The 25,242-nt window shown below is 46.5% G+C and overlaps 1 protein-coding gene across 4 annotated transcripts in view; it reads left to right on the top strand.

Moving 5' to 3' along the window:
* The window catches only part of PRKCB (protein kinase C beta), a 244,397-nt gene that overhangs the window by 142,939 nt on the left and 76,216 nt on the right, over positions 1–25,242 (top strand). For all 4 annotated transcript variants that reach the window (XM_075011091.1, XM_075011088.1, XM_075011090.1 and 1 more), the window contains 4 exons: positions 7,816–7,972; positions 8,354–8,488; positions 13,760–13,856; positions 23,830–23,976. In XM_075011091.1, coding sequence (XP_074867192.1) covers positions 7,816–7,972; positions 8,354–8,488; positions 13,760–13,856; positions 23,830–23,976 — 536 coding nt within the window. The remainder of the gene's footprint in view (positions 1–7,815; positions 7,973–8,353; positions 8,489–13,759; positions 13,857–23,829; positions 23,977–25,242) is intronic.

Raw genomic sequence — 25,242 nt, forward strand, 5'->3', positions numbered from 1 at the left:
ATTTCTGCTCCAGAATCTGATAAAGTGAGTCTTACCACAAAAGCTGATTCACTAATCTATAAAATTGTTAGTCTTTAAGGTGCTACAGGATGGCTTGGTTTTTTGTGGCGCTACAGACTAACAAAGCTCCCCTCTGAGACCATTTATCATTATAGGAAAGGCATTGAACTAAGTAAGGAAAGCCTTGAAAAAGAGATTCGCTGCTTTATGGGATCGGGCAGTAACATCATTGGGCTTGACTTTTAATACAAAATGGTTTCATTTTAGGAGCCCATCTTTAGCAGTTACCTGTTTATTAACAAATAGGATGAAGCTTGTTTTCCTCAGACTTGTATTATTAGTCAGATAGTGGATTTTTGGGACCCACTTCTGGATTTGTTAATAAATTTAATACATTTTTAATACATTGAATACATTTTGCATTTCATTATTCAAGCATGTGGTTACAACAGCAGGCTGTTTCCTATCCAAAAGAAGAGCTAAAAGCATATCACAGCGCTGAGAAAATACGTATTCCTCTCCCCAGCTATGGGTGGGGTGGGGGAAGAGGGAGAATTGTTCTGGTTGTATTGGTGCAGAGGCTTTTCATGTCCCATGGAAATTAAACTCATTACTTAGAGATTTCACGTAGCAGCTTTCCAGTGCTCCAGCCATTTTTGGGTGGATGGTGCAAAGTCTTCTCTAGGAGATGTTGCCTGAGAGTCCATATTAAACCACAGAATAGCTACTGTGTATCTTCTGAGGCAAGGCGTTGGTATTAGGATTGGCTTAACAAAACGATGAATTTACTTAATAGCACATGAAAGGAAATGTCTGAATGAACATCGTAAAGTCATGCTGTTTGTCTCTCAATGAGCTCTTATAACAGGGAATATGGCACTGCTACTAATAACTTCTCGCTGTATGAAATTCTGATCCAGTTCTATTTTGCTAAATACCCCACAGAGGCTCACGTTTATTATGTTCACACAGTATTCAAAGAGGGAAACTCACCAGGTCACTAGAAATTAATAAAGATTTTGCTCTGTGCCTTTCAGTTTTCTGGAGCCTCTGTACACTCCTGTAGAAATGTGTGGACTACAGCAGAGTCTCCGGTGCTTCTTTGATGCTGGCTAGTTCGGACAAGAGCCTTTGCAATGATATAACCTTTGATCAGATATTTAACATCCCTTCTGGAGCCACATACAGCTTCTTTGGAGAGCACTTGAACGCTTGATTTGCTTGCTTTTACTGGCAGCACAGTAGACATATCACCCCCTAAGGACTGCTGCTTGACTGTTGAGAAATGATTCTGAAAAAAGCTATTCCTGATTCAATCCATGGGTGAACACTTTTATTCTAGCATGAGCATGCCCTGTTCCAAATTAGTTGAATGCTCATTGGAAGTGGATTAAGCTAAAGAGTACGTCTCCAGTAGACCTATGTTATCTTGACATACAGCCACTACAGTTATTGCGGTGGAGCATGTCCCCACTGCCCTCCTTGGGTTGGTGGCACACATCCTCACAGAAGTTCTTCCATCAACCTAAGACTGGCGGTGCGCAGAGCAGAGAGCCCAGTCTCCAGGGTCCACTGGTGGCTCCCTGCCATGAGTCTGGCTGACCCACTGGTTCTTGGGCTCCTTGTAGGTTGCCTGCCTGCCTCCACTTCTCATTCCCAGGCAGGAAAGGGATCCAGCCACTTGGGATTTTTGTCCTGGCTCCCAGCCAGGAGTGGGGTCCAGCTGCCCATCTCTCCAAGGGGGCAGGGGATTTCTTTAGCTGCTCAGCTTCTTTGTCAATTTCATTTGTGAAATTGACATTGTCATTTCTGAAATTGACAAGACAGCCATTGCAAGGGACATGGTGTCCTACAGACTCTAAGTAGCCCTAACTACTCTGATATAAACCCTTCCCCTCTCTTGAAGACGGAGTTGCTTTGTCAGTGTAGTAGAGCACTTACATTAGCAGGAGCAAGGCTAGAGCATCTACACACATGATTAGAACTAACTAAGCTGCCTTACATTGACCTAATGGTGTAGAGTAGCCCAGATCTAGTTCAGAATATGCCATTCTTACTCTGGAATAAGCCTGTCAGCAGATGGTCTTCTCAGGAACCAAAAATCTGCTTTAAATTCACACCCCATGTATGGTGGATTAATCTTTGTATGTAGACAAGTCCGGAGCCATCTACCTGCACATGGCCTTGCTCTGGGGGTGGGATGGTGCACTCTCAAGGGAAGACTTTTATTTGTATTTTTAAATGTCCCCTTTCCCTTCTAGTCCCCAGATAAATCCTCCCAAAAGAAGACGTTAGACATCAGATAGCAGAAATGTCACATGTTGAAATACCAGACTGTTTTATAACTATAGAGTTTTATTGAAAAACAAAACATAACAAAACAACCAGTCTGGATATTTAAAAAAAATCATGCAGTGCCATTGTCCATCTGGTTCCCTGTGTGAGGTGCTGGCTGGATTTGTTGTAAGTATGGCAGTTAAGTGGAACAGGAGAGCCTGAGTTTGCATTAAGGTGTTTTTGTTTTATTATTAGTTTCATTAGCATTTAGCACCTATGCAGGTGGAGAAAAACATGGAGAGAGATGGGAGAGGGAGGAAGGGAGAAAGAGAATAGGTAATGGTGTTATAATACTCCTATTTAAAGGGAAATGATGCCAATTTTTTTTGTATACTTACCCATCCCTAAGGAAGGCGAGACTGGGAATAAACTCTCTAAAGTATGCTGCGTGCTCTTTATCCAAAGGCTCATCCTTCAACAGGGGTCAGGACTTGCTGCAAACAGATCAGCATCTGGCAGCATCTTTTATACAGATGTTGGGCTTTGATATTTTCTGAACTAATAGCTTGAAGAATGTCTTTAAGCAAGGGAAGGGCCTTGTGATTGGAATGAGAGAAATCCATGTTCTGCATCCATGGGAAAACAAAGCATCTGTCTGACCTAGCATCTGCCAAGAGTGACTATGCTGTAATATTTTGAATGCCTGCTATATTTTCTTCCATTCTGTAGGAGTCTCCTCTAGTGTGGTGCGAAAACTGTTGTTGAATGTCAATTGGCAGCCACTGTACTCCCGATCTTTGACATGGGCACTGTTGGCCCATAATCTTGCAGTACAAAGAGGCAGCCTGGTCCATATGAATCCTGATCCTCTACAGGTCCTTGCTCACTATATGTTTTCCTTACTTGGCTGTCCATAATGAAGTCAGTGCTCTCCCCTCCTCTGTCAAAGATGCAGGAAGGTTCTTTGATCCACAGGTCTCGGTCATCTGATTTTGATGAATATTTGGTGCTATAGAATCAACGATGCTGCTCGGGTACCTTTGTTAGATTGCAGGCTATTCCCTCGCAGCTTTCCCTTTTGGGATCTCGCATGTTCTGTTGAAGGTGTCATGTTTGATGAACGAGCTTGTTTATAAATGGAGATTTGATTTTTGTCCGGGAGTTTGATTCCAAGGCGCTGGAAATCGGACCGTGCTTCAGGAGGCCAGGGCTAGATTGCAGAGTTTGAAGCAGTAATCCCTTTTGAAAAACTGACTCCCAGTTCTGCACTAAGAACGTTTTCCAGGAGACTAGAGGGGCGTATTTTAAAATCACTTGTATCTTTTCAAGTAAACCCTAATGCTTTGTGCTGTCATGCAATAGGCTGGGTGGGTATTCCTCCTCTTGAGTAGAATACAGGGTGAAATCCCAGTTCCATTGAAATGTGTGGTCAGGATTTCTTGCACTGCTTTTTCTTTTCCCTGCCTAGAATTGTGGGGCCCAGCTGTTTTGATTCTGTAATAGGGAGACCAGGCAGTCCTGGTTTATGGTGCTGATGGGTGTCACTATACCAGCTGGAGAAGAGGGAGATCTCTGACCTTCCTTAGCAACTCACCATCCAGCCTCCCCAATAGGAAATGAAGCCATGCACCATTCAGACATTGAATATTGGTTTGAAGCATGGCATCCTCATCATCGCTGACTGCTCAGACCCAGGGAGAAGGAGAGAGACTGTTGTGCATCTGACTTTCCAAAATAACCCTTTCCCAGGCATCACCTGCAGCCTGATTTAGCACCTCATGGGACTTTTGCTAGTGATTGTATCTAGTGGCTATGGGAGATTGGAATGGGAGGCATCTTCCCTCCTCTTCCTCTTTCTTCTCCTCCATATTTTTAACTCCTTGTTATCTGTGCTACTCATCTGGAATATCTTCTCCTCAGCCCACTAGCCACAGCACAAGTGTGATCGTGCTTTGAATGCTCAGCTGTACAGAATGATCTAATCTGTTTCCCCAGACTCATTTTATTTTATAATGCTGCAATCCAATTAGAAACACTGGAGATCTCCTGAACATCTCCCCCCACCACCCGCTTTATCTGCTCTGATTAATTCATTCTGAATTCAGTTAAAATTATCTTTAGCCCATGCTCACCGAGCACTGTGGCTGGATGCAGAGAGAGGCGATTTTTATCTAAGCGCTCACGGAAATTGTCTGGTTCCAGAAATAATGTACCCTCTCTTTGTTCTGCTGCACATTCCCTGCAAATTCCCCAGGAACAGCTATAGTCCTATTCCGATTATAGAGCTTAGAAACGACATCCCAGCATGTGATTCCCAAGGCTGTCCTTAGCAAAAGGGTCTTGAGTATAGGCTGAACCTCTCTAGTCTGACACTCTGGTCTGGCAGCATCCATGGTCTGGAATGATTTTAGTTAGCCAAATGTCCACTTGTCGTGGGCACGGCCAAATTTCCTGTGGTCCCCTAAAGTTTGTTTACGGCCACCAGTCCTGGCTCTCAGCATTCTGTGCTGTTGTTTCACTGTAATTTACCTCAGTGTGTCTTCTAAGAGCCCAGTAAGCAGTGGGAGTGTTGGTAATGTGCGAGACAGCATTGACCTCCCATCATCCAGCAAATTCTCTGGTTTGGCACCAGTTGGGTCCAAAGGGTGCTAGACTAGAGAGGTTCAACCTGTAGCTCGTTTTCAAAGTCCAAAGAGATGAGAATTGCTGTGTCTGCACTGGGGGTGTTTGGTCACCCCTCCCACCCTCCACTTCCCTCTTCAAGTCAAGCACCTGTTTTGTTTCATGCTTTGTTTTGTATTTTTGCAAATCAGTAGTTAAAATCCATGTGATAAACCCACTGTGGCCCTTTCAGTCCTCCCTGAGTTAGTGGACCATAGGTGCTTTTCCAGCATGTGCAGGGATTAGATGGCTTATGTTTACTAACGGAACTCAACAGCAATGCAGTACCAGGCTTTGCTGATGCTTCCTCCCAGAACTTGCCTGGTCTTAGAGTTTCCCTCACATGTCCCCTGGCCCAAGGAGAGGCTCCCACCTCCTTTTTTATATTCTGGCCCCAACTGCAGCATGACTCACTGTAATTATCCTAAATCTGAATTCAGGGCTTTAGCAGCTGAACCAAGAGTGACTCAACAGAACAGCCTTGCATTAGAATTTGCCACTCTGATTACACCCCATAATGTCTAATTTACTCTTGCAATGGTCATCAGTTTGCTGTTTCCATTGTCCTTCTTGGAACAGCAGAGGGCATTAGCTACCCTGGCACTAATCTATATCCTGAACCTATGGCTTGATCTTGTTGTTCTTTGTGAGAAATTTTAAATTCAAATAAATGCTGCTCTCTTCTTTAAAAAATAGCAAACCCTGAATCACATCTCTTCGTTTCCTTTTACTGTTTGCAAAGGGCAGTGTTTAATTTTCTCGTCTCAGAAATAAAGAGTTTTCCAAGTGCCGTAGGGCCAGATTTTCTCAGAGGTGAAATGCTCATAGGCAGGAGGTAGTGTTTACCCTAGCAGATTAGACGATGAACTCCTTCTGCAGTCAATGGGAAATGAGCACCTCAGCTGTGTAGATGCCACTAAATGACTAATTGCACCTTCAGGTGCCTAAGTGCCATTTTAAATCTAGCTCTAGTCTAATTAGTTTAGGAACACATGTTTCATTGATGGTTTTCGTGGGGACTAGTGTTCATAAATCGGGTATGCACTCTTGGAAACCTCTCCCTACATATTTGTTTGTTTTAGTTAGACTGTTGGCAGGGAACATTCTTATCATGGCTAAATGTCAGGAGCCTGGTCTCAGACCTTGGGCTTGGATGAAGGCCCGTCAGGTTCATAATAACCGGCTTTGGCCATTGTGCCACATCCAGTTACAAAGGAATTCATAGACCTGGTGAGCTAGCTTTCTGGGGTTTCACAGCCTGCTTCCCACTTGGCCACACGGTCTTGACTCTGATTCGTGGGCAACCATATATCAATTTGCTGCTTTGTCTCTGGCCTCGTCTGAGCAACAAGCCATTGTGCGCTGGTTGCTACCATCAAAACAAAAAAGCAGTAAAGTAGCACAGTAGTAAAGACTTAAAGTGCTACTTTACTGCTTTTTTGTTTTGATAGTATATAGACTAGCACAGCTCTCGCTTGGTTGCTACCATGTTTGACTGCCTTGCTGCCTCACGTGACCCCACCAGCAGCCTTGCTCTGTCTTCTCCTTGACTTGCGTCTCCTGGACCTTTTTGTGTGAACTGTGACCGTTGACATGGGCTGCCCTTTGAACTGCCTGACTTCTGGGTGTTAGTAGTAGGTATCCTTCAGTCTACGTAGACTATGGATCGCGCCCTTCGTAGTTCCATTTGGAATCATCATTTGCAGCGTTGACTGTGACTGTGAAGGCCCACACGAGAGTGACAGTCTTTGCTGCATCTGTTGCATGTGTAATGGGCGTCTGGCAGGTCCTTACTGTGCTTTCTGTGGGCTCGCTTCTCCTCTGCTAGCTGTCTGATCCTCTTTAAAAAAACAAAATTTGATCTCTCCCACTGTCGAAGGCAGCCCCTGGTGCTCGTTCTCTATGGCAATCGAGCAAGAGCTTATAACCAGTATCTGTTACCTCCCGTATCGGTTCAACGCTGTTAAGCGATGCTGAAGTACCTCTCCAGGCACGAGCCTGGGCAATTTTTTGGGACTCTGGGCTGCCCAGATGCCTCCCCCTCTCGGCTTTACTGATATAGTCCAAAGGAGGGGATAACCTCTACGTCTGGTACCAGCTCAGCTGCAGGAGTTGCCGGGTCAATGCCAGAAGTTGGCACAGAACTGCCTTAGGACTCCCCTCCAGATTTTCTGTCAGGGTTTACTCCCTTAGCCTTGCTCCTTCCCAGGAGGACCCACAAGGCAGTGGGGCATCTGGGTGTTGCTGTGTAAATAAAAATAATACGATGAAATCCTTCCTTCAGAACACAATGTGTAATTGGAATGTGGAACTCATTGGCACATGAAGCCACTGAGGCCAAGAATTTAGCAAAGCTCAAAGGTGGATTATACATTAATATGGATGACAAGACTATCCACAGCTACTTAATAGCTAATAATGCTAAAAAAAGTTTTCAAAACAGGGTGTTAAACTTTGTGCTTCAGGGCTTTAGCCAATCTCTAACTATTAGAGACCTAGATAAGGCCTAATGTAGGCGGCAGATTAACTCAGCTGCAGGATTCTTGTACATGAAGTTTGCCAGCATTAAGGATGAGATACGGGACTAGGTGGACCACTGTTATGATCTGGGCTGGCAGTTCATTTATGCTTACCCAAACAGAGGAAGAGAGGGAGGTTTACAGTCCTGAATTTGAACAGAATGTCTATTACCCGTGTATTTACTTTGCATTAATCATTCCTATTACGCTAATGTCCATATCAACTCAATTTCAATGCAGCATCATTCATTCATTCAAAGTCATGAGTATGGAACAGAAATATTTTCAAGGAAGCTGAGTGGGGTTGTAGATATCTTTGTATTTTTCACACTGAATTTATGCTTTTTTTTTTCCATAGTAAGAGACGCTAAAAACCTAGTTCCTATGGACCCTAATGGCTTGTCAGACCCTTATGTGAAACTTAAGCTAATCCCCGACCCGAAAAGTGAAAGCAAACAGAAGACCAAAACTATAAAGTGCTCTCTGAATCCTGAGTGGAATGAGACTTTCAAATTGTGAGTAGCACATGTTTAAGATTGAAAAGTAGCCCCTCTTGTCTCCCGAATGATTGGGAGTGCGTTTGCTGTGCTTTCGTAATCTCAAATATTCAGCTGATTCAGTGGAGAATCACCTTTTTCCTGTCATAATAAATGTCTCGGAAATGCTTTAGCTTCTGCTCTGTACGCTGATCAAAGTCTTGCATTTCAGTGAAAGAACTTCACGTTCTCCATTTGAAATGTGCGCAGTCAGCAAATTAAACATTAAAGGAACGTATTGTCGCTGAAGACCGTTGCTTCATTTCATATTCATTTATTTATTGAATGCCTGTGTGAAGCATGTGGAATTGTGGAGATAACTTAACAGACATTTTTACTTCTTCCCCTCCTTTACTGCAGCCAGCTGAAAGAGTCGGATAAAGACAGAAGGTTGTCTGTGGAGATTTGGGACTGGGATCTTACCAGCAGAAACGATTTTATGGGGTCTTTGTCGTTTGGAATTTCTGAGCTGCAGAAAGCAGGTGTTGATGGATGGTAAGACGCAGTTTGTTCTACAGCCACACTGCTCTGCACACAGCTGTGTCACCCCACTAGGGAAAGGTCTGGGGACTTGGCATTCTAGGGAAGCTTACCAGACTGGGTCAAATGTCTTGTGGGAGTGTCTTCAGACCTAAAGTCCCCCGTGTCCCACACAGTATGGCCTGTCACTCCTACTGCTGCCCATGATTTACATCCCCAGTAAAAAACAAGCAGTCCTGTAGCACCTTAAAGGCTAACACATGTATTTATTAGGTAATGAGTTTTTGTGGTAAGACCCACTTCTTCGGATCTGAAAGAAGTGAGTCTTACCCACAAAAGCTCATTACCTAATAAATACATTTGGGAGACTTTAGGGTGCTGCAGGACTGCTTGTGTTTAGTGAAGCTGCAGACTAACACAGCTCCCCCTCAGCAACTACCCCCAGGAAAGCATTGGACAGTTGAGGTCCTAGAAAGCGAGTAGTGAAGGGAGGAAATCTCACAGCATTTGAATGTCCTTCCTCTGGGCAGAAGCTGGGGCGACACATGCAACCACATGCTTCCTGCTCCCGTTTCTTTCCAGGATTTGTTGGCCCTGCTCAGTCGCACGCTGCTGCTGCCGGGCCCCCTTCCTGCATGGCCGCTGCTGGAGCTGGCAAGGTGGGAGCTGCAGCCAGGGGGAGAGGCAGCAGCAGATAGCTGGGAACTGCTTTTGCTGGGCCTCTGAGGGTGAGCAGGGGTGTGCTGGGGGAGTCAGACTCAAGCTGGTAGGGAGAAGAAAACCTTTACATTGCATGCCCCACTCTCAGCAGGCACCAGGCACCTCTGGCAGAGCCTCTAGTTCCACCACCCTGCGGCAGGGCAGGAGCCCCAAGCTTTGTTCCAGTCTAGTAGGTGGAGAGTGGGTGGAGGCATGGGAGGGAGGGCTCTGTGAGCTGCACAGTTAGCGTAAAAGAGATGCATGTAGCTTGCGAGCCCCAGTTTGGCCACCCCTGGTGCAGGCACACATCAGAATGAGCCAACATTTAATTCATAATCACAACTTCCAGCATTTGTTCTGACTCTTAGTACCAGTGTTGCCTGCAAGCTGAGCGCTTTGGCAGCTGCCCAGAAAAGATTCAGGTTCTGTACAGCTGATTAGCAGAGTGCCCATAGCTGCCCAAAGCCAGCAGCTTGTGTTTCTACTGGTGGTGCACCTCCGCACATGCTTTGGTGCACATAACAACATTTATTCCGCACCTGGGTGGAAAACATCAGAGAAACACTGGCTAGTACCAAGGTTTCAAAACTTTATAAGGGGACATGAAAAGAGTGATCACATGTGATTTTAAGAATAGCCTCTCAGCTTTACTTAACCAGCATGGGACCACTGGGTTGATCACAAAGTGTGAAGCAAAGCAGAGTCAGAGTGTTAACCAGTGAAGAGAGAGAGAGAGAGTTGAGAAGAATCATGCATTATGTCTGAGGCTGTTGCTTCTGCAGCCTGCCCATGACCTAGCAGAAAATGATGATTAGAGGTTTCTTTCAATAAAATGAGAAATCCTGTCCAAAGTGTGTAATTGTTGTCACTTGTTACCACACTGGGTTCATACAATCATGTTGTATGGGGTCTGTTCATTTTCATGTTATCTTCCCCAGCAGGTTTCATGCCATTTTAATTTCCTTTTGTAGTCGCTGAGGCTTGAGCGATTGGTTGCCTTACCATGGGAAGGATAGTCATTTAAACAAGTGGTGTATGTATCTTGGAAGCCAAAACCCATATGGGGACCACTTATTATGGGAGCAAAAAGCTTCCCTGACTTCTTCACTTTTTCCTTGAAGAAATTGCCTGGCAGATGAGGCCTGTCTTTTTAATTTAACTCAGCGCATTAGAGAGGCCAGGATTAGAAAGCAGAATGTTCAGCAAACCTGATACAATTCTGATCTGTTGTTTCTAACCGGTAGTGACATACCAGAAAAACATGCCTGTCCGTGACTCCTTTGTGCTATTAATACATTGTCTTTTCCACGTTCCACTTGCTCACTACAGAGTAGCTCCTAGTGAGAGAGTGAGTGTGTCGGGAAAGCCTGATGAGGCATTTGTAAATATTAAGCAGGTGCCCCCCATTTAAGGCTGATGGGTGGGACTGCTCCTTGTCCACTTCCCATAGTAGGGTTTCTGGGTGGAAGTGTCTGTAAGCTTGAACTGGGTGTTCTCGCAGAGTGTGGCCGACTGAAGGCCACGGACTGCAGGAGTCTAACGGAGGGTGGATGCACAGGGAGCTGGGGGAGTGGGTTCCTCTTGCCTGCACAGGAAATGTCTGAGACTGGCTTGTACAAGCAGGGTAATTAGCCACTGGAGGCCAGTTAAGGCCAGGAGGCTCACCTTAAACCCCTTCCCTCCCCGCAGGTAATGGAAGCAGGGAAGGAGCAGAGGTTGTCTGGGAGAAAGCCCAGCCAGGCACCTGTCGAACCATGATGGGGGAAGTGGGTGAAAAACTGGCCCAAGAAAAAGGCTGGTGCAGTTGGGGCAAAGGAGCAGTCCCATCAGCTGCCTCTATTCAGGGTTCCGGGGCCAGAGCCCAGAGCAGTGGGTGGGCCAAGGCTCCCACCACCCCTTCCCAGCCCCTAGGAGGGCTGCCCCTGGCAGGAATAAGGGGGAACAAGAACCTCTGGAGGGGTTTTGCCAGAGGCTAGACTTGCCTGTGTAAGTGGAGTCCCTCGCCTCTGGGAAGATCAGAAGCAGAGCAGGGGGATCTCCATGAACCTCTGAGGCCACCAGGAAGCGTGGGACCCAGAGGGAGTGATGGGGGCTCCACCACAAGATGTACAGAGCAGCTCCAGGAATTGCCCTGCAGGAAGGTGCATGGTTGGCTCTGTGCTGCTCAGTGATGGAGAACCTGCCTTGCTCTGCAGCGGAACAGCTGGTTGCATTAGTATCTCCGGCCAGGCAGGGGGCTTCTGCTAATGAAACAGTGGTGACAACACCCTGCCCCTCACACTGGGGGCTCCTGGTTCCTTGCAAATGTCCGTGATGCCTCCCAGCCCCACTGGAAGGCAGGAGTCATGAAGCCCACTGGGCAAGCAGAACACAAAGGCAGGAGGCTCTGTGCAAATATGAGAACAGGATTTAGCGATCCCATCTGCCAAAACCACATCCAAGTCCCCTGGGCCTCAGTACCTTACAATACACCTGAAGTTAAGGCAGTGTCTCTCTCTCCTGGAAAGAAGCTGAGTGACAGAACCCTCCAGGATTTATGGTCACTTGCAGGAAGGTGTGCGTTTCCGCAGGGAGCAGCCCATTGCCCCCTTCCAGTGCAATGGAAAGCTTGAGATGTAGTTTCTCTCTGAGTTTTAAAATCATGTAAGTGCAGATGTAAGTCATTTCCCTTGTCACAGCATTTGGCTCGAAAAAACTCTGGTAGAAGCTCTGATGCATATTTCATATCTCAACAACTGCAGTTAATGCAGAGAGCTGGCTCAGAGGAAGAGTCCATCCCCATATGATGCAAATGCTGCGTTGTTCATTCACTGTATACACAAGCCTCTCTAGATAGCACCCAGCTGATAACCGCCCCTTCCAGGCTGCTGGAGAAGGGAATTTGCTGATGGAGCTCAAGGTTTGCCTGGGGCTCAATCAGACACCTCTCATCTGAATGACATTTCCAGGATCTCTGTTAATTGCAGGTTAAGCTCCCTCCCCACACCCCAATTTTGTGAAAATCTTTGTTTTACCCTTCATGGCCGGGGCTGTTGCTTGCAGCAGCAGTGGCAGTTTGCTCTGAATGGCATGCAGAGCCATGTTTCCTGGAAGCTGGGTGCTTGTGTGGCCATGCAGGAGGGATTCAGATGCGGTCCAGGTGATTAGTAGAGCACCCGCAGCCAGGTGTTGTGTTTCTAGTGGGGGTGCAGATCCGCACATGCCTCAGGGCACATAAAAATTGTTCCACCCCGGACAGAAAAGATTAGAGGGGACGGCGGTGCAGAGAGCAGGAGTGGGAGGAAGGTGAGTGATGTGCATAGGGAACTATGGAGACTTGAGTGGGTGGGCAGCTGGCTGCAGTCTGGGAAGGAAGGTCTCAGCCCTGTGCCTCTTTCTCACCAACTGCTGGGAAAGCTCTTTCCAGCCTGGCCCCGCCATCTAGGTTCTGGCCTACTTCTCAGCCTGACTTCAGTGCTGCAGCATCTGCTTGGGCACCTCTGGGTCCTGCATTTGCCTCCATGCAGTTTAGAGGGACCGTTGGTTCCCAGAATATGCTGTGGAACAGCACGTGGGAGCTGGAACAAGGAGGCCCCTCAGTTCTTCCACTGAAGCTGCACTAGCTTGGACACCCTTTGCTGTGGCGATAAGCAGCTGGCCTGGCCCTGGGCCCTCTGGAGCAGAGGGCTCTGCAATGCCGAAGTCTGTTATCTTTGGGGAGGGAATGTCCCTGCTGGTGCTTCTGCCAGGTTTGGCGCTGTGGTTGGCAGGGTTCAGAACCCATTGACCTCAATGGAAAGGTTGATTGATTGATTTCAGTGGACTTTCAGTTAGGCCCTAGATCAGAACTGGCTCCAATGGCTCTTTGTGTCCATTCCACTTGGCAGCCCGCACCCCTGCCCCAAGGTGCTCCGCTGAACAGCGCTGTGCTGTTGTTTGCATGCACAGAAGTCAGGGGCAGCTCAGCCTAGAGAATGCTCTTGGCCTGCATGATGTTCCAAGGACACAGCTGGAAATCTGATGAAGTCTAAAGTGTTGGGTTCTTTCACCCAAAGAGATCATCATAGGGTAGAACTGGGGTCAGCCACCCCTGACACGGGTGCCAAGAGTGGCACATGAGCCAATTTTCATCGGCAAGCAAGATGGGAGCTCAGCTCCGCTGGTCCTCCCCCATGCAGCTGGGAGTGTGTCAAAGCCAGGCTGCCTGGGGATTAACAAAAGACCAGCTAATGCTCCCAACCACCACCAAAACGGTAGAGCTCTGCAGCTTAATTTATTTACCAATTAAACTGCCGTACGTAGAGCAGGAGACTCTAAAAAGTGTCACCTGCAGACCGACCATATGTGGAGGTCAAAAGGTCACATTTCGGCCCTCCGCCTCTGTAGAGTTGCTGACCCCTAGTGTAGAAGGAAAAGGGTAAAGTTGTGTTTCTCAGACAAGCCCAAAGGAGGCTGGCCCACCCTCCATCTTGCATGATGCAGACCCAACCAGTCCTGCATCCTGGACCTCGGCAGTCCCGTTGGGCTCTCTGTCTCTATGACTCTGCGACTGGTGTCTGAGGTTCAGGCTGCCTTGGTTAATGTGTTGCTCTTGCTCTGTCCACGTAGGTTTAAACTGCTGAGTCAGGAGGAGGGAGAATACTTCAACGTCCCAGTCCCCCCAGAGGGAGAAGAAGGAAATGAGGAACTCAGGCAGAAATTTGAGGTGAGGAGCATTTTCTCAAACGCCTGCCCCCTTTCCTTAGAGCTGCCCAGTGAGGGGTGTCTGGAGTGGGACGTCATTCTCAGTAAAGGACATTTCCTGCCTGCCTCATATCACCAAGAAAACCAGTGGGGAGAGCTCAGCCTATGGTCTTCCCTGGCCACTTTCCTGCCTGTGTTTCAAATGGCCTGCATAGCCCTGGACCGGGGCTTTGTTCACTCTTGTGCCCTTCTGTGGGTAGCTTGCCTGGGTTCAGGGCACCAGAGCCAGGCACTGAGTGTGGGGGTTGGGGGGAGGTGGGGGTGGGGTTAATGGAGGGAGTTATTTGTTTGAATGCAATTAAAAATCACTTCAGTGACTTGAAGCCTCCCAGCTTGTTTTTTCCATGGGTGCATCCCAGTGGTCAGTGCAGAGGCTTAGTGAACACCTGGGTGTAATTTGGAGGCAACTTTTCCTGTGTATGGAGTACAATTGTAGTCATGGTGGCCCTAGGACATCAGACAGACAAGGTGGGTGAAGCAATAGCTTTAATTATTATTCCCCTCCATTCAGCACTGGTGAGGCCACATCTGGAGTATTGTGTCCAGTTCTGCACCCCATGCCCCCAGTATAGAAAGGGTGTGGACGCATTGGAGAGGGTTCAGTGGAGGGCAACAGAAATGACTGGGGGTCTGGAGCACATGACCTATGAGGAGAGGCTGAGAGATTTGGGCTTCTTTAGTTTGCAGAAGAGAAGACTGAGGGGTGATTTGATAGCAGCCTTCAACTTTCTGAAAGGGGTCTCTAAAGAGGACAGAGAGAGGCTGTTCTCAGTGGTGACAGGTGACAGAACAAGAAGCAGTGGTCTGAAGTGACAGAAGGAGAGGAGTAGGTTGGATATTAGGAAAAACTGTTTCACCAGGAGGGCAGTGAAACACTGGAATACATTACCAAGAGAGGTGGTGGAATCTCCATCCCTAGAGGTTTTTAAATCCCAGCTTGACAAAGTCCTGGCTGGGATGATTTATTTGGGGTTGATCCTGCTTTGGGCGGAGGGCTGGACTAGTTGACCTCCTGAGGTCCCTTCCAGCCCTAGAATTTTATGATTTGATGATTAATTGGTCTCTTTGTTGGTCACAGAGACAAGCTTGCAAGGTTTGCAAAGCTTGTCTCTCTCACCAAGAGAAATTGATCGAATGAACAATAAGGGCCCCACCCACTTTTCCTGTGTCCATGAACAGTCCTCTCCCCGTTCCCCCCAGGTTGGAAGGAGTAACCCTACGGAAGGTTGCTGTTCTAGGCGTTCGTTCTGTTTAGCCTGTTTCCTTGGACTCCACACATTGAGAAGACACAGCCATTAACTGAGGATTTCTGCTTCTCAATAGCCATTTGTTTAATGACATGAGAAAAGTTGCCCTAATATGTCCAGTGCTCAAACAGCCAAAGTCCAGAGTGAGAGGTTTTGTGCACAACATTCAAACTGGTGGTTGTTGAGGTTCAGGCCAGATCGCCAGCAGGTCTAACACCCTGGACCTCCGGCCAAGTCCGCAGAGGTCGGCCCGTTTGTGCCAGCTGAGCATCTGATGCAGTGCAGTGAGGCCTAGACACAAATTTGCTTCCGCAGTCAGTGACTGCGGTGGAGCGACATTCGCACGTGTGCATTTCCTCCATCAGAGCCCACAGCCCCTCTGAATTTTAACTAGGTGTTGAGAACACTCAATAAGACTTTTACTTGACAACCTTTAATTAAATTCTGCACATTGCTTCCAAGAGAGCTTCCAATACCTATTGTTTGGGCCCAGGAGTCCTAATGTTTGTCTTCACAAGAGCACTTAGCTTCAATGGATATTAAAGGTTATCATTAGTAAAGCATACTGCAAATCACATTTGATCTTAACACAAACGCTTAGACCCTGCAGTTTCAGTGACACTGTGAGTTCTACCCCCCTTTGTGTGTTTTGCATAGCAGTGCAGCTACGTAGAACCGACTACTGCGGATTATTTCATAAATGAGATGGGAAGGCTGCAGAAGGCATAAATCTAGGAGGCAGATTCCCAGGAGCATCAGCTGTACATTAACTACTGTTGGTGCTGATAGGAGTTATTTCTAATTTATTGCAAGAGTTATCCCTTTTACTCCTCTAGACTATTCTCTTTTCATTTGAAAAGACAGCAGTGAGTGTGTGTTTGGTTTTAACATTTTTGGAGCTGTGTATTAGCCACCAATTGGAGAAGGTATTTCAGAGGGTGTGCACAGATTCTTTATGCTAATGATGTTGTCCACAATTAAGCTAGAAAAGCATGTCACCAAAATAACATTTTGAGTGGCTTTGGTTTGTAGTGAGTCTGTGTGCTTCTTACAGCTCAATCCAGAGCCACAGATCCATAATTTACAGCAGACATGAAGCCATGAGCCAGTCAGGCCGTGTTTTTTGTTTGTCTTTAATTGTTGGCAGTGTTGATGTTTCTTAGACACAGCACTTTAGAATAAATTCAACTGTATCATTTCATTGCTCTTTGTTAGGATTTGGGACTATACAAATTGTGTTTGTTAGAATGAACATAAACGTAGCTGGAAGAAGAAATCATGGAATCGTAGGACTGGAATGGACCTCAGGAAGTCAAGTCCAATCCCCTGCACTCATGACAGGACCAAATCATTGCATGAATACGCTCTCAAGGCTATCTTTTAATGAAAGAAGGATGAAGGTCATGTTCTGTGAAGGCCAGACAAATGCTTGATGTCAGGACAATGGAAGTATTGTTTGAAATTGGAATTTTACTCTGAGTTAGGAAGTCCAATACAATGGGATGTGTTAATCAGTTTTATCTGTAGTCAGTGCAGTTATAAATTAATATAATTAATTAAGATAAACTAGGTATTTCTGTAAGTGGATTGGAGACCAAACTTGGAGAGGAATCCTTAAATGATTAAATGACACATTCAGTGTCCTACTTTGGGAACCTCCAGTATATTATCTAACATGTTAAGAGTCCTTTGTTCTGAACTGCTGTCTCCTCCTTTCAGAGATTTCACATGGAATCAGTCTGAGAATTAGGTTCCTGTTTGGAATATGATCCAAACTGTTTTTGTTTGTTCATCTTCTCCTGCCCCAGGATTACGGATGTCTGGCCTCACTGCAGGGAAACTTATACTGAAGCCAGTTTCTGACTGGTTGCTGTTACAAATGGATGTGCGATAGCCTCCTTATAGTAAACATTACCTGATACATAACTCATTAGTTTGAAATCCTGAAACAATAAAGTCTTATTCCAGGAAACTTTTTAAAAAAATGTCTAGGGAGATTGTGGAATCTGCATCATTGGACATGTTGAAGAGCAGGTTAGACAAACCCTTGTCAGAGATGGTCGAGATCAGGGGGTCAGCAACATTTCCGAGGCAGAGTGCCGAAATTTAACCTACTGACCTCTGTGTACGGTCGGAGTGCCGGTGATACTTTTTAAAGGCACAAATAGTCCTATATGCAATGGCTTCATTAATGAATAAATTAAGATGCAGAGCTTTACCATTTAGGTGGTGGTTAGTAGTACTAGCTGATCCTTTGTTAATCCACAGGTGGCCTAGCTTTGAGCAAGCACCCAGCAGGGCTGAGCTCCTGCTTGCGTGCCACTCTTGGCACCCCTGCTGGGGGTTGCTGAGCCCTGGTCTAGATGACGCTTGGTCCTGCCGTGACGGTAGGGGACTGGACTTGATGAGTTCTCAAGGCCCCATCCAGTTCTGTCATTCTGCGACATACTGCGGGTTGGGTCTGGGGAAGGGAAGGGTGGCAGGGCTGCAGGTGGCGCAGGGTTGCTCCACGATGTGGGAGATGGACCATAGAGTCCCCTGGTTTGAGGAGTGGTGCTCAGGGTTTCTCTAGGGGAGGGGAGCTGGTGAATCCAATGGAGGGAGGGAGACGGGGGCCCGTTGATTATGGTGTCCTGGAGCCCAGAATTGATGTCAGCAGGTCTGGGTAGTGTCATGAATCATTAAAAAAAGCCTCAATGCAGGATGTTAATGCCACCTGTAAGACAACATGACTTGGCTGCCTGCAGCACAAAGGGTCTGCTCCAAAACCCAACAAAATTTGTGTGTTTTCAGTGGGGTTTTTATCTGACCTATAAGAGCTTCCCAAGGGAGAATCTTAAGTTTGCAGCTGGTAGGTCCCAGTGGCTCTTTTCTAGAAAGACAGTTGACTTGGTCTCCTCCCTCATGTCTCATCAGAGTAAGAGCCTCCTGGAGGTGAGTATTACATCTGGAGATCTGTGTCAGTTGTGTGCAAAATAAAATAGTTGGTTGAGTGGACATTGGTCTATATTGCACAACTATTGTACGTGGCCTAGTTATTTCTTTGCTTAGATCTACAGCATCTCCTAATGCTACCAAGTGTTACTTGCCTGCACATGCAAGATGGAAAGAACACAACTCTAATATGACTCTGGTTGAAGTACAGTGCTGTGAATGAGTAACACTGTACGTTCCATCAGACCTGTTGTAACAACTAACTGTTCTCCTGTTCTTGTATTTGTCAACAGTGCAGTGGAATCACATTAACGTTAAGCCATGGATGTGTAGAGCACATTATAGATCAGAAATAAATTCAGAATAATCTCATTGCAGTATTCGAGTCCATGAAGATACCCTGTCTTTCTTTGTTTCCTCACAACATAGATGTGCTAAGAACTGAAAGGCTACGTCTACACGTGAAGCCAACATCGAAATAGCTTATTTCGATGTAGCAACATCGAAATAGGCTATTTCGATGAATAACGTCTACACATGCTCCAGGGCTGGCAACGTCGATGTTCAACTTCGACGTTGCGCGGCACCACATCGAAATAGGCGCTGCGAGGGTACGTCTACACGCCAAAGTAGCACACATCGAAATAAGGGTGCCAGGCACAGCTGCAGACAGGGTCACAGGGCGGACTCAACAGCAAGCCGCTCCCTTAAAGGGCCCCTCCCAGACACAGTTGCACTAAACAACACAAGATCCACAGAGCCGACAACTGGTTGCAGACCCTGTGCATGCAGCATGGATCCCCAGCTGCTGCAGCAGCAGCCAGAAACCCTGGGCTAAGGGCTGCTGCCCACGGTGACCATAGAGCCCCGCAGGGGCTGGAGAGAGAGCATCTCTCAACCCCCCAGCTGATGGCCACCATGGAGGACCCGGCAATTTCGACGTTGCGGGACGCGGATCGTCTACACGGTCCCTACTTCGACGTTGAACGTCGAAGTAGGGCGCTATTCCGATCCCCTCATGAGGTTAGCGACTTCGACGTCTCGCCGCCTAACGTCAAAGTTAACTTCGAAATAGCGCCCGACACGTGTAGCCGCAACGGGCGCTATGTCGAAGTTAGTGCCGCTACTTCGAAGTAGCGTGCACGTGTAGACACAGCTAAAATGTGATTTAAGACGGAAATCGCAAAGTTGCTTGTCTGTTCAGCAACAGCCTTCCCACGGTGTCCTGGAAGGTCACGGGAATGCACTGTTATGCTAATTGTAATGCAGCAGGCAAGGGTTCTGTCACTGCCTATAAAATGATAAGGGATAAAAAGAATCCACCAATCGATTTGCATTAGTACTGCTTGATCCTGCCTCTTTCTGGGCAGCACAAATCAATAGGACAAAGTTTCAAGTTGGAATTTTGAAGTGCTGTAGAAAGCACTGCACAGGAAAGAAACATAGAAGGAATCACATGGAGCACTGCATCCTACAGAAACCCTGTGCAAATGCTTGTCTAGGTGCCTTTTTCTAGCACCCATGGCCCCTCTGTTCTGTTTATCATACAGTGTTATCACTGATGGAAATATAGATCGCCATATGCCTTTCTGTGGGCTTTCTTGAGCCTTATGCCTGCAACTGTAAGTGTCCCGGTAGGTTTCATAAAGACTTCTGGAACAGGCATAGAGTGAAGCTTGCTTTGCATGCTTTGCCAGTTTCTCTTATTGTTTACCAGCCACTTTCTGGGACAACTTGATAGATGTGAATGTCAGCGCGTGTTGCGTAGTCAGATGCAGTATATGAACTATGACAAATTGGGTTGGTTAATGATGGTTAAGTGCTTTTTTATTTTTGTGACAATGTTTGCAACGATTTAGCGATAAACACGACAGAGAACATGAGCACCAAGAGGGTATTCAAAATGTTACAGGACTTTCACACTGACTCAGACATGAGAACATGAAAACAATGGTAGAGAAAACAAGTTACCTTTTGCTTGAGGAGTGGTCATCTGGGTTCTATGGTCTTTTATTATAGGCACTGGCTTGTTTTAAGGCCTTTTTCCTTATTACTTTGCTGAACACTGCCTGATCTTTCCAGAAAATCGTCCTCTAGTCATAACCTCAGAGAAGATTTACCTGGCATTGTTCACGTACCTACACTCAGTTTTTGTTTTTTCGACAATAAAATGAAAATACAGAGGCTGCATTGAAATTATGGCTCTGGGGTGGGACTGGGGAAGAGGGGTTCAGTGTGCAGGCTACCCCATGGAGAGAGGACTGCCCGAGCCCTCTCTCACCACAGCAGCTTGGGGCCAGATGAGAAGCATCTCTTCATGGCTGCTGCAGCTCCAGGGGGCACAGCTGGGAGAGAGGTGCATGTCACCCTGACTGCGGCAGCTCCAGGGTCATCTGCCTCCCCTGAGCCCTGTGAGAGTGAAGAATGAAGCAACCTGTGCACATCTCCCTCGCTCACTGATGCAGGAGAACAGCCAGCTAATGTCTCTGTACACATTGGGGTGGGGGAGCTTCACCCCCACCACTCCCTGAAGGGAGCCCTGGGAGTGGGAGACTTGGGGCTGAGGTAGTCCCTGGCAGGGGTGGGGTGTGCCCCCATCCAGCCCCTATCACCTGCCTGGTGAGTCCATCTCTTTTCTGTATGGTCTTAGGAGAAGCAATCCTATTCCAGGCATTTCCCATATTCCTGGCACAACCAAGGCCTGACCCGGCTTTAAGTTAGGATGTGAAGAAGCCGTATCCCAAATTTGGCGGTCCTTGCTCTGAGCGGTTAGGAGGAGTTCTTGGAAAGATGTATGGACAGTCAAGCTCAAATATAGTAGATTATCTGCTGCTCAGAAACCTGCTATGGTATCACACATTCAGGTTGCACACTAGATGAAATTTGATAAAGGGAGAAATTCCTTAAGCTTGAAAGCTTCAGTGATTAGTCAAGTTTGTAAGGACAGCAGTTTCAAAGAAAGATCTCTTGGGCTCACATTTAAGAAGATAATTGGACTATAAATTTGTACTTAAGAAATGACTACTTTTCTGAGAATACTTGATAAATAAAGCAAATTAAAACCCTTTGTTTTCTTTTTACTGCTTATGTTGTTAATTTGCTCTTTGCTTTTTCCTCAGCAGTGAAAATCTTGGTTAGTGTATGTCACAGTCAGGTTCCCATGCCCTGGCACAAGGCTGAAGGGTTCAGACTGAAAGCACCACAAGGGAAAGTGCATTGTTCAAAATAGTTACAAAGTCTTTTACATATTTTTAGACATCATGGAATCTCCCCTATTGGTCCTAAGTTATGTAACAGCTTGAGTTCAGGCCTTTAATTTGGTATCAAATTTGACTTGGCAAGAGTGCCTTCCAAGGCCTTCTCCTCTAATATGAATATTCCTCTTCATCGTCCCTCTGTTTTTCCCCTGTATTCAAATTGCTGTCAAATGTGATCTGATAAGAACTTTTACAGGCCAAAGTGTGCAACCCAGGGCTGGATCTAGCTTGTTTCACTGTACAAATATGAAACATCTTAAGCCAAATTCAGTGTCAGAAACACTATTCATCCAGTACCCAGTCTGCATGGTTAAAGATACTGTTAAGAAGTGCTGAGGCTAAAGTGAAATATGCACCCCTAATTTTTCACCCTCATGTGCATGAGTTATGGTCTTATGTAAGTAAAAACTGTCTTAGGAATTGGCTCTGCAGATCAGAGCAGGTCCGTGTAGCTTGAGGTTTGACAGTGGCCAATACCAGATGGTTCAGAAGAAGGGCACTGATGGAATAACTTGACTGTGGGGAGAGTTTGTGCCAACCCCCTTTCCCATCAGGGTGGTGTCCACCCTAGGCTTGCCTGCTTCTCCCCACAAACGTCTACTGCTGCTTTCACCAGTTCAGCTCTGACCAGGGCTAGTAACGGTGAGAGACGAGCATGAGAGCAGACAACGCTCCAGGGGGCTGTTTGCCTTTCTGTTTAGCATCAGCCACAGGGCAGAGTGCCAATTGGAGTGATCCACCAGGGGACCAGATGGCACACCACAAACCTGCCCTCTTCCTGGGTTTTATTCATTGTCACATGTCTCATTCTGAACAATAAGACAGTGTGCTGGACTTGGGCCGGTTTTCACTTCAGCCAGAGAACTTTGGGCACATTAGGAAGTCCAACAATTATTTATAAAATTGCCCTTTTCTGGGAGGCTGGTTCTGTGCAGCTTTTTTAAAAGACTAAAGGATTATTGATTTTTATACTTATGTGCTAGGCGGTCATTCAATTTGCAGCCAATCTTAGATATAAAGCCTCTCGGTGATTTCAACCTATTCCCTGGAGCACTCATTTGGGATTGCAGCTGCAATTAGGCATCAGTGACTTCTGATTTTTGCAACATTTTCTTTGGTTTCCAGCAGAAGGCCTCCTCTCAGGTATTGGTAGGTGCTGCAGGTGACCTTGAGTGGAGAATTTTACAGCAGGGGGAACCTTGCAATAAACCAATCAGCACCAGCAAAATCTTGGTGATTACTTGTGGGCCTCCTATCTGGAGGAGCTAAGAGCAACACTAAAATTGAACTGCTGGAATTGGGTTAATGGAATTTCATGCTAGACTGAGCTCTGTGCAGGTTCTCCAGTGTGGTGTGTTTCTAAAAATTAAAACTGAATAAATTGTGAGATAGCTTTTACTGATTCTGGTTCAGTAAGTTAGATAGCCACTGGACCGGTGACGAGGCACAGAGCAAATGATGAGCTTCAGTGCTTAAAAATGTCTTTTGCTTGGCTTCTTAATAAGCAATTGTGATTCAAGCAGCTTGTGTGATTGCTTTGAAGGTGCTGAAGAAGCACGGTTGAATCTGTTCTCAGAAATGTATTGTGGTTTCCTGCATTCAACCTGAAATGACAGAGGAGCCCAGTTCTCTTTCATATCAGATGTTAATAAAGTCTCAGCTGGATAAAAATTCCTATTATTTTACGCTAGCGTATTTGTATATAATAGCCCTTTGCACATAAGGCCAGGGTCCCAGCGCAGACAGCTGGCCTTTGTAAAGGAAGCTGATCATCTAAGTCTGGGCCTGGATATTTTTTCCCTTATATCTTAGTGAACGTAGTTCTTACTGCTGGGCATTTCAGAAGAGAGTGTACAATGTTCAGCTAACCCCTGCCATGCTTGGGAATATTCCCTGGTGGCTCCCTCTGATCACCATTTGTATGGGCATTCTGCAGATTTACTTCCAAGTATTACAGGAGGGGTTAATAGCCTCTGCAGTGAAGCTGGAGTTTAGAGACTTGCCCTTCTAAGGGAATGCCTTCCCAGGAGACATGGTGGAAGCCCTATGAATAAAGGCATTTCAAAAGAGGCAGGATAAGACAGTGGGAAACAGGCAGGGCAGTGTCCCCAGGGGAGTGGTCTAGGTGTTTCTAATTAGTTTTTGATGCCTTGAGAGAAGCTCTCCCTCACCAGTCAAGTTAGATTTCCCCAGTGTCCCAAGGGCTGCGGGAGAGGAGCCACTCAGCTGCTTCTCAGCTCTCCAGAGAGGAGTACTGGGCAGGGTATCTTCCAAGGAGATTCCTTGTAAAATATGAGGTGCAATGCAATGCACTAGGTTTGAAAACCCCCCACACTGTGAGCTGGGTAGAGCTTGGATTGCATATATGGAACAGGCATTCATAGCCCAGCCAAGGGCTTTACCCAGAAATAACCCTTTGACATACACTCACTCTGACAAATGGTCTGCCTTGTCATTTCACTTGATTTCCTCCTCCCACCCCCACTTCTCCTTTCAGAGAGCCAAGATTGGGCCGGGTGCCAAGGCAGCCGAGGAGAGGACGACAAATGCGATTTCCAAGTTTGACAACAATGGAAACCGAGATCGGATGAAGCTGTCAGATTTCAATTTCCTCATGGTGCTGGGCAAAGGAAGCTTTGGAAAGGTGCGGCCTGAGGCTGTCTGTGTATTCATACATCTGTGAGGCGTGTTGTGTTTGACAGTTGTGTTGCCATAATAATTCCTCATCTAGGTGCTCTGCCTCATTACTCCAGACCTGCAGGCTGAGGCATTCTCTCCAAAGGTGGAGCCTGGAGTGGTGTCTGGAGCCTGGTTGGAGGGCCACTCTCGGTATATGTGTGCCCCCATCTCATCTGAGGGCAGGAGTGGGGAGGAGACAGACTATACAGGAAGGGTGTTCACTTCTGAACTTAGCACACGTGACTGGCTGAACGACTGCTAATTGTAGGGTTGCTGCAGTCATACAACCAATGGAGAGGAGATGAGCATGGCCAGTGACTGCCTCTAGGAAACCAGAGGGACTTGGTTCTAGATTTGGTGTAAGCGACCTAGGCAGGATTCCTCTTGCAGCCTTATGCCATGTGGGATAGAGCTGTCCTGCTGGAAATGCAGGAACCCGCTTTTAAACAGAATAAGGTCAAAAACTACAAAGTGCTTCTCGCTGCCTTCCAAATGGTTCTCTTTGGCAGGGCAGCAATGGTTCAACTTTGTGTGCTGGGAAATCCCACTTACAAAAGGCACCAGTGCTGATGCAGGGCCATCACCTGGGTGGGACTAGGGCCTAGAGCGTAGTGATTTAATGTTGAGGGTGATCTGCTACTTTAACCACCTCCCTGAGAACTGTGTAAGAATGTATTAATTTCTGATGCCTCGTAGTGACAGGAAGGGCTGCTGAAATGCAGGTATCTGCTTAGTTCACCACAAAAATTAGAGATTCTTTTTCTGGAAATGGAGCTTATTATGAGTCACCTGCATGTGTGTGTGTGCGTGTGATTTTTTCCTCTCTAATAATTAAAAATCTACATGAACTTTTTAATTGGCTTCAGAGACCAGTTGTGTGCAGCATTATTTTTTCTAATAAGTGTGAGAGTCTAGCATCTTCCTTTTTCTTAGAGTTTTGCCAGCTTTATCAAGATTGTCGTTAGACATTCCAATGCTGAAATTGTTACTTGAGCATCAAAGTCTAGATTAGGCAAATGGCTGTGTTTCCATTGTTGGTTTATCAATACCTCCCTCCCCGCTATGACAGATGGCCTGACACCAGACTGTGTAATGAGCTGTCTTAATAGAAGTAGACTATTCCTCCACCTCATTAGAACTATCTTGGATTGGAGGTAGGAAGGGGATAATGGGTACCTAGAGGACAGGGTGTTAATGTTGTGCAATAGGGTGTCTCTGGTGAAAGTCACGG

Source organism: Carettochelys insculpta, chromosome 16 (genome assembly GCF_033958435.1).
Source record: "Carettochelys insculpta isolate YL-2023 chromosome 16, ASM3395843v1, whole genome shotgun sequence".
In the NCBI taxonomy this organism is placed as follows: Eukaryota; Metazoa; Chordata; order Testudines; family Carettochelyidae; genus Carettochelys; species Carettochelys insculpta.